Raw genomic sequence first — 15,111 nt, 5'->3', positions numbered from 1 at the left:
TTCTTCTCTTTCCGGCCTCGTCCAGGCCCACTTTTCCCCGCTCCACTCCGCCCCCTTTTTATAAATTTTGGAGGGGGCGGGGCCTCTGGCAAGCGCGTTCCCGGGGGGTTTACACGCGCGTTCACGGGAGATTAGAAAGGGAGGGGACTACAGATTGGAGGTGGAAGGTGGCGAGTCTAGGAGACCGCAGATAATGGAAGGCGCATGCGTTCCAGGGGCGGTGCTGCGAGGCTTCGGGAATTCAGTAGGGGCGGGGCGGAAATGGGCTGGTGGGCTGGCGCACGCGTATTGGGCCGCCAACGTCCCGCCTCCTTTTTTAGGTTTCCTCACCTCCTCCACCACTCTTCCGGAAGTGCCGCCGCCCTCGCGCCCACCAGCGGCCACCCCCTGCGGCAGGCCCCGCCCCCTACCGGCTCCGCCCCCCAGCTCTCCGCCCCCTCCTCCGGTGGTGGCGCCGGCTTGCAACCCGGGTCGTGGTGGTTTCGGTGCCCGAAGCCGGGAGCGCGGAGTCGTTCCCGGAGAGCGGCCAGGCTATGAGCGCGGGTCCCCGGCGTCCCGCTCCGGCCAACCAGAGTCCCTGTCTCAGCTTGTGCCCGTGCCTGAGCGGTCTCCTCAGCCCAGCTCCGCGGTGCGGTTGGCGGCGGCGGCGCCCGGCGCGCCCCCTCCTCCGATGGCGGCGGAGATCCAGCCCAAGCCGCTGACCCGCAAGCCCATCCTGCTGCAGCGGGTCGAGGGGTCCCAGGAGGTGGTGAATATGGCCGTGATCGTGCCCAAGGAGGAGGGCGTCATCAGCGTCTCGGAGGACAGGTACGGACCGCCGCCCCTCGGCCGCTAGGAGGGGCGGGACGGGCCGGCGGTCCCGGAGCCCGCGTCCCGGGCTGTGCCTTCACATCGGTGCAAGTGTAGACGTACTCCCCCAAGTTTTTATTATAATGGGCATCCTGGTGATGCTGGTGTCCAGCTGCGCGCCGCCGCCGCTGCGTGGCTCTGGGAAGCGGAGACCAGACAGCGGCTTGCGCTCTGGCCTTGCCCGGGGTTGGTGGCGCAGGCCGGGCCAGGGTGGCCCTTGGACTAACGGTGCGCCGGCCACTGGACCTTGGTCCAGCCCTAAGGACAGAAGGGGGAGAGGGAGGAGCCGCCCAGCCCTGCAGGAGTGTGCGTGGGGAGGATGCTCCGAGAGCCTCTGCTAGCTAACTAAGGGTTTTTGAGTACTCTGATACAGTTCTTAAGGGCTCCAGACTGAAAAAGTAAATGCCACTCCCTTCTCCCGAACAGTCCCACTGAATCCAGATCTCCCATACATCTTACACTGAACTCAATGAATATTGCAAGTTGTGAAAAGAGTATAACTTTGGGCTTCTGAACGAAAGGAGAGGTGCCTTTTCTTCTTTGGTCTCCTTATTTCTTCGAGCTCAAGGGGAAGCGCCTAGAACTAACTTGCAAGGGACCCCTGCTGCAAATAGCTCTTGAGTTCCTTCCCTTTGCCTGCTTCCTTTCTTTTTGCCTAATTTTGCTTAATTTGCAGAAGTGGAGCCAGTTGTTCTGCCTTTAATATTTTCTCTTGTTTTTCAGACAATAGCATTTTCGCTTTAACTTAATTCATTTAATATGCCGAAATCAGGCTGATGGAGCTGATTTCCACAGGAATGCTGCCCGACTATAGTAATTATGGTATTTATCTGGAAGTATTGCTTCGATAATACCAACTAGCATTCTAAAAAATGTAACACTATAGAGGCATATGACAAGGGGCTTTTCCTTAAAACGGTAGTTAGGTTAATTTTTTTTTTTTTTTTAGATTTTCTTATGTTGAGGTAGAGAATTATTTTCTTGGTGACCAGTAAAATTACAGTTGGAGGCAGGGGTAAAGCAACAGTATTGGTTACTGTCTTTATAGTCATTTCAGCACTTTGCATACAGTATGGTCTCAAAAATATTTGCCTGATAGATCTATTCATATGATAGGTTCCTCAATATAACTAGGATGAGTATATTAATGACACGTACTTGTCTACATCATACTCCATACAAAAGGTGTTCCATTCATTTCCTATGTGGATCTAATGGGAAAAATTGTAAACATACACCAAGGCGAGCAGTCTGCATTGAACAGAATAAATACATTCTGAAGTAGAGTACGTGGATTAAAAACCTTTGACATTCACAAAGAAGTTTATGAGGGTTTAATTTTTCGATAGAGGCAAAATTCTATTAAGGAGATTGCTTCTGGACCTAGAAATTTTTTGTTGCAGAATTGTTTTTAAAGGAATATATTTGACATCACTTTCCAGTTTATGACGGCTATGGATGAAGAACTGCTCAACCTAATTGCTGTAGGAAATTCACGAATAAGTTTGTTGAGTCAAGTAAAAGAAGGAAAAAAGTTGGTTAAATCTAAGTTCCTTTGATATTAGTTTTTTTTTTTAATTTTTTTTTTAATGTTTTTATTTATTTTTGAGACAGAGAGAGACAGAGCATGAGCAGGGGAGGGGAATAGAGAGAGGGAGACACAGAATCAGAAGCAGGCTCCAGGCTCTGAGCTGTCAGCACAGAGCCCGACTCGGGGCTCGAACTCACAGACCATGAGATCATGACCTGAGCCGAAGTCGGACGCTTAACCGACTGAGCCACCCAGGTGCCCCTATTCCTTTGATATTAGTTTTAAAACTTTTTGCTTTGATTGATAGTTTGGCAGTGGAGGTAAGTTTTCAGTTTTTGATTTTGTTACTGTTTTTAAGAGTTCAAAGGGATCTTGGAGGTTATTTGCTCTAATAGCTTCATTTTATGGATGGGAAGATTTAGGCCAGAGAATTTACCTGCCCAACCTGGTGAGCAGGCCTAGTCCTCAGGCTTCTGCTTCCCATGTTAGTGTGTTATCTTGAAGGGAACAGCGTTAGTGGGATGCATTTCAAGGTATTTAGAGGAACTAAAGTAGCATATATGAGAGAAACTGAAAGATAAATTTCATTTCAGGATAGGTCAAAAGAAATGTGATGTGTAGCTATATAGTAGCTTAATTTTTATGTTTTAGTTTATAGGGTAAATCATAGGAATTATTATTATAGGGTTACTGCTAAATAAATAAGGCCCACCCGTAAGTCCAGAATTATTCTTTCTTTTATTTTTTTTAAATTTTTTTTTTAACATTTATTTATTTTTGAGACAGAGAGAGACAGAGCATGAACAGGGGAGGGGCAGAGAGAGAGGGAGACGCAGAATCTGAAACAGGCTCCAGGCTCTGAGCTGTCAGCACAGAGCCCGACGCGGGGCTCGGACTCACAGACCGTGAGATCATGACCTGAGCCGAAGTCAGACGCTTAACCGACCGAGCCACCCAGGCGCCCCAGTCCAGAATTATTCTTTATGTGTGTTTTATTAATATTCAGATTGACAAACCTGTGTTTCTGTACTCATGGGTGACAATAACTTTGTTATTTAGAGCTCAGTTTTGATTATTGTTTTCATTAGAAGAGAATTGATCTGTATTCTTTCCAGAATCCACTGTCAGTGCCATTTGACATAATGCCGAAGTTATGAAGATAGAATATTGATTTTCATCAAAACCTACAAAGCCATTTCCTTTAGCTATTCTGCTTTAGCTAGAAACTAATAGTTTTCATTCCTGAACTGTAAGGTTAAACCACAAATAATGTCGTGTCCTGAATGGCAGTGTCCTGGAAATTTTTTGAAACCTGGTTTCCCTTTTTGACCTATGACTCCAGATAGCCCTTATCTAACCTTTGAAAACACTTAACATTTTCTATTTTAAACAGTATCGTAGATACTTATGGTCCCTTCATCTTCTCCATAGTTTCCCTAAGGTGCTATGTGTGTCTTACTCGTTGTAGTATCTTTACGGCCTAGCAAATTGCCTGATCCATGGAAGGCCCCCAGACATTTGCTGTGTATCAGTGACTGATAACATTTTGATTGTTGTTCCTGAGAGCGTAGCGTCTTAACTGTTGTTGGCACTTAGTTGATATTTATCGAATGACTTTTATGACAACCTATGAAAGCCCTGTGTGGACGAATGTACACTTGTGGGAAAAGGATTGCACTGGATGGATGGTCTTTAGGATACCTTAAAACTCTGGAAGTCCACGCGTTGCTTCATTCATTCCATCAACAAACATTTAAGTTTCTGTTGTGTTCCAAACACACGTGCAGACTCCATTGGGTGAAATGGCAAGATCGTTTGCAGATACAATTCAGTGGGGGGTAAGTTTTAGAAGATAATAAAACAAAACCACAGCCTCTAAGATTTAGTACTGAAAGGAGAATTTTCAGATGGGAAAGAGTGGCTGGACTCCACAGCCCTTATTGTCCCTGCATTTTGCCTTCTTTTGGAGGATTCTTTCACTTGCATTGCATTACCATGTTCATGCTACTGCTGCTGTCAGTAGTGGGCTGATAGTATTCTAATCTTCAGGCCAAATCTGCAGGTTTTTTGATAAAAACCCTCACCCTCCGTTCATGTTAGCACAGTTAGAACAGTCTGGAACTTTCCTGGATACCAAGGAAGGAATGTAAGAAATACATAAAAATCTGATTTTCAAGTTTAGATTTCTGGGGCTGTCATAACATAGGACCTGTTCTTGGAACTCACTGGCCGTTTCTGGGTCTATCTTTGCTTTGAGAATAGCCGGATTCTATCTCTGGGGGACTTAGCTACCTTTGGTACTTTGGGTTCCTCGTGAGTCAGCTGCTTTCTGAACTATCTTTTCTGAGTAGATGCCATTTTAACATTCCTTGCTTAGGAGCTTCCTACAAGGCATCTTAGCTCCATGTTGGTTAACACTCATGTAGCCTGCAGCTTACCAGGGGCTCCCTTGTCTGGTCACACAGCCTCTTCTTCAATGATGAAGGCCAGGAGAGACCTCTTTCCGGGTGGGACCCAGCCCCATCTAGACTTTTATGTTCGTATGTTTCTTTATATGCGTATTTTAACACAAGTCAACAATTTTGGCATTCATATAGAGAGTTTCAGTAACTCTAGGTAGTTGCTATTGGGCTGTTATAGGAAGCTGTTCTTTCCCTAGGAGTCTGTACCTTTGTGGTGGGTTAGGGACGGGGGCGGGGGGTCCCGTTTTTTATCTCCGTATTAGGAAATGTGCCGAAGATAGGTACAGTGTCCTCTGTGTTTGCCACAGAATCTCCTCTGCTCGTGGTGGTTAGAAAAAAGGAGTGCTCCTGCGGATGGGTCTTGTAGGATGAGTAGGAGTTCATGTGAAAAAGTGAGGGTAGAGGAAAGAGCATTGTAGGTAGAGGGGGAAAAGAAAACTCCCATTCACTGAGAAGCACTCGAATGGACTGGTTAAGAGTGTCGATTCAGGAGCCAGTCAGCTTGAATTCAGAACTTAGCTCTGAGTGATTTGAGGAATCTGGAAAATTGGTTTCTCCAAAGGAGTCACTATGAGTGGAACTTTCTAAAACCTCTGGGGACAAGAATTTGAAATTATTTTCTGGATAAAAAGATCTGAGGGTGTGGTGGTGGCATGTTGGAGAGGACGCTCTGTGGGGAGGGGCCACTGTAGGGGATGAGGGTAATGAGGGGACTGTGGGGGGAACTACCACCTGATATTCTAACTTTATTCAGGACTAATTTATGCAGCACAGTTAGCAGTGTTCTCTATAATCCTTAAGGGTAGACAGAACCCCCCCCAATGGTGAAGGAGTCAGATTTTTAGGACATCTGGTCCCTAGTGCCTAGCATAATGCAGTGTGTGTTCATTGAAGGAATTAGAAATGACTGACGGATCACCAGTTTGGAATGAAATGAGCCTGAAGAGGTGGTGAGTTTCCGGAGCAAAGTAACTTGAGTTGAGCTTGAGAGAAATTTAGCAGTTTGCTTTCAGCCAGAACAGTGTAGCAGGGGATGGGATTGGGAGGGACTGGGACAAGAGATGGGTTGGATTTTGTTTTTTTTTTAAATCTCTAAGACTTTTTTTTTTTTTTTTTTAACTCTGAACTACTCGATTCTAAGTGGTCATGACTAGTTGACTGTTTGTCGAAAAGATATATTAAAATTTCATTTCATTTTATAAATCTCATGCTGTTGGTTGATGTATCATTGGTTTTTACCATTCTGAAATCGCGCTGTCTCAGATTTCTGGTTGAAACCATTGTTTCACTAATACTTACAGCTTGGCTCAGTTCAGCTGAGCTCCTAGTAGAGTTTTATGTACCATGTACTTTACAACACTTGCATAAAAAAATAGCTTTGAAAATGCAAATCAAAGTTTTTCCGCAGTGTAAGCATAGTTCTGAAGGTTGAGGAGTTCTTAAGAGTGAAGGTGTGAGGTCATTAAAGTCGACAAAATTAGAACCCATCTACACTAATTTTTGAGTGTGTCATGTCTCTATTTAATGGCATAAAATTAATAAACTTTCAACTCTGCACTTGAGACTCCTCACTTGGCAGTAATAATTGCTGGTTTCAAGGTCCCAAAATGGGAATTTACCCCATGTGATTGTTGAAAATCAGACCTTTATGCCGAATTCAGAGCATGAGGCAGTCATTTTGCCAGCAGATCTGTCTGGAAACAGGCTGCCTCTGTGTCTTGAAAGGTCAGAATACAGATTGACTTTTTAAGAAAAGATCACTTTTGGGAAGGCTTGTTTAAGGAGGCTTAGCTCTCCAGTGACCCCAGAGCTCCTGAAGGTTCTGCATTTCCTACTTAATTTATGCAGTTCAACTAGATTTTGTCCAGGATCTCAAAGGTCTTAATCAGGGTACATTCATCTGGATATTGCAGGGCAGTGGAAAATTCTCACGCTCCTAAAATGAGGGATTCTTGGATTGTGAAATCCTGACCAACTAACTGTCTTATACCTCAAGTGTGACTAAACTTACTTTGAAAAAGAAAAACAGGTAAAAATCATAGGATGTTAATAGCTGGAAGAGGCTGAAAAAGGAAATACTACTTTTACTTGCATAGCATCTTTCCCTGGCTCTGTTTTCACTTTGAATTTGGCTTTGAGAGGGAAACATTTTCTATTTGTTTTTGAGAATCACCTTGATGTCATGAAAAAGTTAACAGTTTTGGAGAAGTTAAAACACAGTGGCATTTAGAAATCAGTAAATGAATTATGATTTAAGACTATTTCAAGTAGTGATCTGTTGATATCTATAGCAATAAACTAAATTATATACAGTATATACTTACCTGAAAAGAAAATGGCTATCAAGCCAAGGTTTTCTTCTTAACTATGGTTTCAGAATAGAAGGACTTCAAAAGCAGGTAATGCTTGTTTATTTTTATTTCTTTTTTTTTTTTTTTTTACATTTTATTTATTTTTGAGAGAGAGACAGAGTACAAGTGGGGGAGGGGCAGAGAGAGAGAGAGAGAGAGAGAGAGAGAGAGAGAGAGGCAGAATTCGAATAAGGCTCCAGGCTGTGAGCTGTCAGCACAGAGCCTGATGTGGAGCTCGAACTCACAAACTGAGAGATCATGACCTGACCCAAAGTCGGACGCTTAACTGACGGAGCCACCCAGGGGCCCCTATTTTTATTTCAGTAGGTCTTCCAAGGAGATGCCACAATTAACCTAAACAATTTCCTGACACAGAAAAAATAACTTTGCTTGTGCAATTCCATTACTTTTTTTTTTTTTTTTTAAAGGACAGGGGATCGCCTCAGCCAAATGCTGCATTTAGTCATTAGTAAAAATTAATTCAGAGGTATAAGAAACCAGCAAATAAGACCAGAAAAGAAAACAAAGTCATCTGCTTGTCTCTTGGCAGGGTGTTCTGCTTTGTGCTCTCATGTGTCTTTAATTTAAGGATTCTTGGAAAAGAACTGGGACTGGGAGCCTGATCTCAGCTGTACCCAGCATTGACCTTGGGCATTTCCCAGGACATTTCATCACTCCAACTCTGGCAAAGGAGCATCATTCCATCTGGCAAAGGAGCATGTAGGAGTTCCTAGCTCTGACACTGACTATGTGATGTGCCCATGTAGTGACTAGACAAGCATAAAGTGTCTGCAGCCACATCACCCTAAAACCTTGAGTGGAGGAAGGTGCGCAGAGGGGGAAAATGTGGCACGAGACATCTGTAAAACGGTGCTTTCTGGAGCCTTTGGAGGGCAGCGGTTGTTTATTCCTGGATGAAATAATAGTATTGGTGCCTGATACTCACTTAAACTGGATTCACTACATTCCTACTTCTGGAGGAATCTTTTAGTTTCAAATACTGAAGAGTTTAGCTCTGGGCAGTTTGTTGATCCCCATATCAGGGACTGAGTTGTCTAGAGTAATGCTTTTGAAACTTTTTTGGCCACGTGTCATAGTAAGAAAAACATTTAGCATTGTTATCCAAGACTCTAAATACGCATACACACATGTCACCGAAACAACAGTATAAAATGGCATCCTCTTTAAAAAAAATTTTTTTATTGTTTATTTATTTTTGAGAGAGAGGGCACAAGCCAGTAGGAGAGAGAGGGAGACACAGAATCAGAAGCAGGCTCTAGGCTCTGAGCTGTCATCAAAGAGCCCGATGCAGGGCTCGAACTCATGAGCTGAGCTTTGAGATCATGACCTGAACTGGAGTCGGAGGCTTAACCAACTGAGCCACCCAGCTGCCCCTCTTTGCTTCTTTTAATACTAGTTCTACACTTTCAATTATTGTAGCGAATGCGTTGTTCTTGATGGCCAATAGCCTGAGTCTCTCTGGCCAGGTCAGTGAATTAATAGGACAGGCATCTTTTTTTGGCTTCAGATGATTGGCTCTTTCCCACACTTTAGGATTTCAGAGTTTCAGTTTCCACATCTGTAAATTGGCTCCTTCTGGAATTGTTGGGAGGTGTACATGAGCTGACATTCCCACAGCACTTGGTGTTGTACTGGGAGCATAGATGGTGCTGAGTAAAAGGCAGTTGTATTTTTTATGATTCCACCGTGCCTCTAGTAGGGAAGCGTTTCCTGCTGCTATGGTTCCATTAAGGCTTGCCTACTTTAAGAGTCACCTTGGAGACACAAAGGCAGGGCTATTGAATTTTTCTTTGTGTACTTTCATATGTTTCAGAGCCCTCGTCTTTCTTCTCTAGATGTAGAAGGGTAACGTTACTCTCGTTTTTTTACTGCCACTGCCCAAACTTGCCCCCTCGAAAATCAGTGATCAGGAGATCTATGTGGCTGCTGGCTGCTGTGCTCCTCCACAGGCTTCTTCCTTTTTCCATTTGTCATCTTGTCCTGAAACAGTGTGTCCATTGTCTCCATTGGTCTCCTGGAGGGCAAGGGCTGTGTCTTCTACGTAGTGCATGGGGAATATTTGGAAGTAGGGATGTAATGCTAACTGAGCTGCCTTCAACTGAAAGCCTGGGCCTTATAAGCCCGCAGCTAGTGGGTTGAGTTCACCCTCAGGCAGATGTTGACCTGGTGCAATGTTTCTGGAAGTTTGAATCAGTAGCCAAGTTTTATAAATGGATTCCACATAAAATTCCAGATTGCTGGCTTCTCTTGACAAATGGGAAGATGTAGCTGTGCCAAGCCTCGAATTCTCCTCTTATGGGTCCCTTGCTCTGCCCACTTCTGGTTAGGGTCAGCCGGGCAAGGCCACGAGAGGGATGCCCATGCTGCCCACTGATGGGGAGACGGCACACGAGATGCAGCTTTGCTGTCTTCCTCTAAATCTGTAAGGTGACACTTGCCCTCTTGTGGAGTCAGTAGTTTGAGCTTTTGGGGTATTCAGAAGAAGAGGTAGAAGAAATGGAAAGATACCCAGAAAGCCCATATTTCTAGAAAGTTAGGTGGGGGTAGAGGGAGGATGCACATACGTTAAACATGAAGACGCCCTTTTGAAGGGATCCTGATGTTATACACAGCAAATATATAAAATAAAGGCAGGTATTGGTGAATCAGGCGTGGCATTTATCCCTCCCTATCCCCTCTCTGGAGGCTTCCTAACAGTGTTGGCGCTTGGGGCTCAAGTCCGGACAAGCTGGGTTGGACTCTCAGTTCTGCCACCTACTGGTTGTGTGATGATCCTTGGCAGCTGTAAAATGGGAATTAAAAGAACACCTACCCTGTGGGATACTTCTGAGGGTTCAGTGGTGTGGTGTTCTAAAGTGCCCCATCTAGCCATTCCTCAAGAATGTTAGGGTTTGCCTTCCTTCCTCCAGGCTGCTTTTCTTTTTTTTTTTTTTTTTTAATTTTTTTTTTTAACCTTTATTTATTTTTGAGACAGAGAGAGACAGAGCATGAATGGGGGAGGGGCAGAGAGAAGAGGGAGACACAGAATCGGAAGCAGGCTCCAGGCTCCGAGCCATCAGCCCAGAGCCTGACGCGGGGCCCGAACCCACGGACTGCGAGATCATGACCTGACCTGAAGTCGGACGCTTAACCGACTGAGCCACCCAGGCGCCCCTCCAGGCTGCTTTTCTAATCCTTCAGTAACTGTCTTGTGCCTCTAACTCTTCCTCGTCCCTTCTTTGTCTTTGAATCAATCCTTCTTTCCCTTTAGTGTTCATTCCATTCTTTCCCTATATGCCCGTGCTTCTGCAAAGAGGGCTCAAGCATCATGACACTAGTTCAGGAACCCTCTTTGATCCTCTTCTGAAATTGATGTTTTCATAGTTTTGCATACCATATGTGAAAATACTTCATATACTGTCAGGTCCTATACAAATGTGAAGGACTGTGGCCGTAAATACAAAACATGAATGTATATTTTTGAGTTTAAATACATTTAAATTCTAATGTAAAAAACCAGTAAAATTACATTATTGCTTTTTATTTTGCAGATCTGGATTAATATTTTTCTTGAGTCAGTTACCCTCAGTAGAAAAAAGCATCCCATGCTGTTAGGATTATAGTAACCTGTTTTAGTGCTCACTGGCATTTCTGGCCTTTGGAAAATACCAGCTGGTTGATATTTTAGAGGTTGATCTAGTTTGCGGGAGAAGGGATGTTGGAAATGGCTAACTTATTATATTCTGATTTTTGAATCTATATCTATATTTAAAATTTTTTTGAATGTTTATTCTTGAGAGAGAGACAGAGAGACGGAGTGACAGAGCATGAGCGGGAGAGGGGCAGAGAGAGAGGGAGACAGAATCTGAAGCCGGCTCCAGGCTCCGAGCTTTCAGCACAGAGCCCGACGTGGGGCTCAAACCCATGAACCATGAGATCATGACCTGATCTGAAGTTGGACACTTAACCAACTGAGCCACCCAGGTACCACTTGAATTTATATTTGAATGGCTTCATAAGTTCTCTTTATATTCCAAAGCTTAGATGGTTAAGCAGTTTTGAAGAATGAATACTTTTTCTCCATAAGGTAAAATTAAATTAGAGGGGTTAGTTATGTTTAATCAGAATGGTTAGCTGAATTAGCATGCTGGTTGGGTGGATTAAATTGGTTCAGAATTTGGTTACAGTGCGTATCAGATGTGCACAATGTAGATCTTTGAGCTTTATCTGAACAGAGTAGGAAAAAAGCTGAGAAAAGAGAGTTCACTCAGTCTGAAAAGGTTCAAAGTAGTATAAGGGAGAGGAAGAGGCCCAGGCAAGGAGTCTCCAGAGGGATGTGTGGGTTGTCTATCAGTATATATATAATGTCTGTGGGTTGCCCTGTTTCTCTGGGTATGATCTTTTCCCCACCCCTCTGGTTTTACTTTTTGTTAGTTTTCGTTTCAAAAATGTACTACCTTGCTCTCTCTCTTTTTTTTTTTTTTTTCATTCCCCTGCCCCTCACACATGCCTGGCCTCCCCCATTATGAACATCACTCACCAGAATGTTACATTTTTACCAAGGATGAACTTATACCAACACATCATTATCATCCAAAGTCCATAGTTTACCTAGGATTCCCTGTTGGTGTTATGTACTCCCTGGACAGATGTATAATGACATATCCGTCATTATGATACCAAATACCATCTTTTTACTGACCTAAAAATACTCTATGTTCTGCCTGTTAGTCCTGTCTACCCCTTGCCCCCAATCACTGATCTTTGTATTTTCTCCATAGTTTTGCTTTTTCCGGATTGACTTCTTTCACTTAGTAATAATGTATTTTAGTTTTCTTTTCATGTCTTCCTGGCTCATTCCTTTTTGGCACCATTGTCTGGATATACCAGTTTATCCATTCACCCACTAAAGGACATTTTGGTTGCCTCCAGGCTTTGGTAGTTATCAGTAAAGCTTCTATAAACATCCGTGTGCTGGTTTTTGTGGGTAAATACCAAGCAGCACAGTAGGTGTTGTGGCACATGCACGTTTGGTTTTATGAGAAACTGCCAGACTAGCTTCCCAAGTGTCTGTACCATTTTGCATTTTCACTAGCAGTGAATGAGAATACCCTTACCAGCATGTGGTGGTATTAGTGGTCTGGATTTTGGCCATTGTGGTAGGCGTGTAGTGATATCTCATTGTTATTTTCATGAGTATTTCTCTGATGACGTGACATGAAGTGTATTTTCATGTGCTTATTTGCCATCTGTAGATACTTGTTGGTGAGGTGTCTGTTAAGGTCTTTGGCCCATTGTTTAAACTGAATTGTTTGTTTTCTTACTGTTGAGTTTTAAGAGTTCTTTGTATATTTTGGATAAATAGTCCTTTATTGATGTGTCTTTTGTAAATATTTTCTCCTGGTCTGTGGCTTGTCTTCTAATTCTCTTGATGTTGTCTTTCACTGAGTGCAAGTTTTAGGTTTAAAGAAGTAAATCTTCTCAATTATTCCTATCATGGATTGTGTGTTTGGTGTTGTACCTAAAAAGGTGATCACCATACCAAAGGTCATCTAGATTTTCTCTTATGTCATCTTCTGGGAGTGTACTGTAAGTTCCTGACATTTTGATTGTGGAAGCATTCAGTTCAAAAGACAGTCATTTTGTGTAAACCTGTTGCCACTTGTATGATGCAGCTACTAGTAAAACAACCAGGTAAGGAACTAGGCCATTCCCACACATGAAGGTCCTTCTTTCAAAAAGCCCCGGGTAACCTGGGTAAGTGACCGCTTGAGTGACCCCACTTCTCGCTTTCAGTGCCCTAATTCTTGGTCTCATGGTTTTTTTGTTTTGTTTTTTTTGAGAGAGAGAGAGAGAGAGAGAGAGTGAGCATGAGTGGGGGAGAGGCAGAGAGAGGGGGAGACAGAGGGTTGGAAGTGGGTTCCACACTGACAGCAGGGAGCCCGATGTGGAGCTCGAACTCATGAACTGTGAGTTCGTGACCTGAGCTGAAGTCAGCTGCTCAACAGCCTGAGCCACTCACGTGCCCCTTGCTCTCATGTTTTAACTTAGCCGGTAAAGAATGAACCCATGAAGCCCTAGATATCACTCTTGGACAAAGGCAGAGCCTGGGTCCGATCTCTCTCTCTCTTTCTCTACGTGTGACCTCACTGTGGCCCTCTGGAATGCCATGTACCCTCCAGAATCTGTGAGTAATAAATCTTGTTCCTCAAAGTTCCGTAATGGTTTATTGCAGAAATGTAGTTTCCAATTGTAATAAGAACTCAAGAGCTGGCCTGCAGGCCATGAGTAGGTGCCCTATTGGGGGAAGTGTCTGTGGAGCTCACCATGAGTGATACGTACTCTGCAGGCCTTCTTAACGGAGGCTCGGGACTGTCAGAACAGAGTTTTCTAGTTTTGCATTTTACATTTGGGTCTATGATCCATTTCGAGCTAACTTTTGTGAATCTTCTGTCTAGATTCATTCTTTTGCATGTTTGTGGATGCCAGTCTTCTGAGCACCATTGTTGAAGAGGCTATCTTCGCTCCCTTATATTGCCTTTGCTCCTTTGTCAAAGATCAATTGACGGTATTTGTGGGGTGTCTGTATCTGGGTTCTGTATTCTGTTACATTGATCAATTTATCTATTCTTTTACCCATACCACACCACTTTGATTACTGTAGCTTTATAGTAAGTCCTGAAGTCTGATAGCATCAATCCTCTAACTTGGTTCTTGTCTTCCAGTATTGTGTTCACTACCCTGGGTCCTTTGCCTCTCCATCTAAACTTTAGAATCGGTTTGTCAATATCCATAAAATAACTTACTGGGATTTGGATTGCATTGAAAATATATATCAAGTTGGGAATATTGATACTATTGAGTCTTCCTATCCATGAATGTGGAATGTCACCTCATTTATTTAGTTATTCTTTGATTTCATTCATCAGAATTTGGTAGTTTTCCTCATATAGTTCTTGAATATATTTTGCTAGATTTATACCTAAGTATTTCATTTTTGACAGTACTAGTGTAAATGGTACTGTGTTTTTAATTTCAAGTTCCACTTGTTCATTTCTGGTATATAATAAAGCATTTGACTGTTGTATATTAACCTTGTGTCTTGCTGCCTTGCTATACTACTTACTCTACTCTTTAATAATTTAAAATTCTTAAATGAATCTTTAAGAGGTGCATACATCTGGAGGGATAGATCAGTATCAGTACTGAACTCAGAAGGTCTATACATGCTCTTTAAGTTGTTGATTTGTTGATAAGTGAACAAAAAATTAGTTTCTTGAGATTACTTTGAGTAGCTTCCAGTGATCCATTGGAACTAGGATGGTCCTTTTGTGCCTTTGACTATAACTGACATTTTTATGTTTTGAAATAGGGGTGTGTTTATGCCCTACCACTAAGTAATTACTGGGAAATTCCATTCTTGAGCCTGAAGGACTGAACTTGAGCTTGAAAACTTGAAGCATTGGACAGTTTTTACATAGCACAAATATTAAGTTTGTTCTTTCAAATATGCTGTCGTAGTCAGGATTTTCAGGGCCCAGCATTGCTTATTTCTACTTTTACAAAACTTTTACTTACAAAAATTCATCTCTTTTTTGCTTTTCTTGCCTACTAGTCCATGCCCATATTATGTGGAAAAGTGAGGTTAAAGCTGGTGATGAATCCTGGATGGATTTGCAGAGAGATTGGGATCAAAATGGCATTTAGTTATTTGAAATGTAATTTAGCTAGGAGATTGCCACAATTTGAGAATTTAATAATCATTGTAGAAACAAGGTTTTAAGGTTAAAAAAGAAAAGGTTACTTATTTGGTAGTTCATTTCCTGTGGGTACTAATTAATCCATACCATAACTGAAGTTCTGAATATTTGAACGAAAAATAGCAGGTAAAAATAGCTAGATGCTGGCAGTTACATTT

At 42.8% G+C, this 15,111-nt stretch overlaps 1 protein-coding gene across 2 annotated transcripts in view; it reads left to right on the top strand.

Moving 5' to 3' along the window:
• Positions 1 to 482: 482 nt before the first annotated feature.
• Positions 483 to 15,111, top strand: part of WDFY2 (WD repeat and FYVE domain containing 2) — a 179,113-nt gene continuing 164,484 nt past the window's right edge. Inside the window, exon 1 of one of the 2 annotated variants that reach the window (XM_047079227.1) lies at positions 483 to 807. In XM_047079227.1, the coding sequence (XP_046935183.1) occupies positions 671 to 807 (137 nt within the window). In that variant the 5' untranslated portion in view covers positions 483 to 670. The remainder of the gene's footprint in view (positions 808 to 15,111) is intronic. The other variant, XM_047079236.1, reaches the window with a different exon arrangement.

The sequence above is a fragment of the Lynx rufus genome, unplaced genomic scaffold (genome assembly GCF_022079265.1).
Source record: "Lynx rufus isolate CCGP_SWC_20201006 ecotype Redwood Valley unplaced genomic scaffold, mLynRuf1.p SCAF_1, whole genome shotgun sequence".
Taxonomy (NCBI): Eukaryota; Metazoa; Chordata; class Mammalia; order Carnivora; family Felidae; genus Lynx; species Lynx rufus.
The sequence above is the reverse complement of the archived record's forward strand: the minus strand, read 5'-3'. Positions and strand labels throughout refer to the sequence as shown.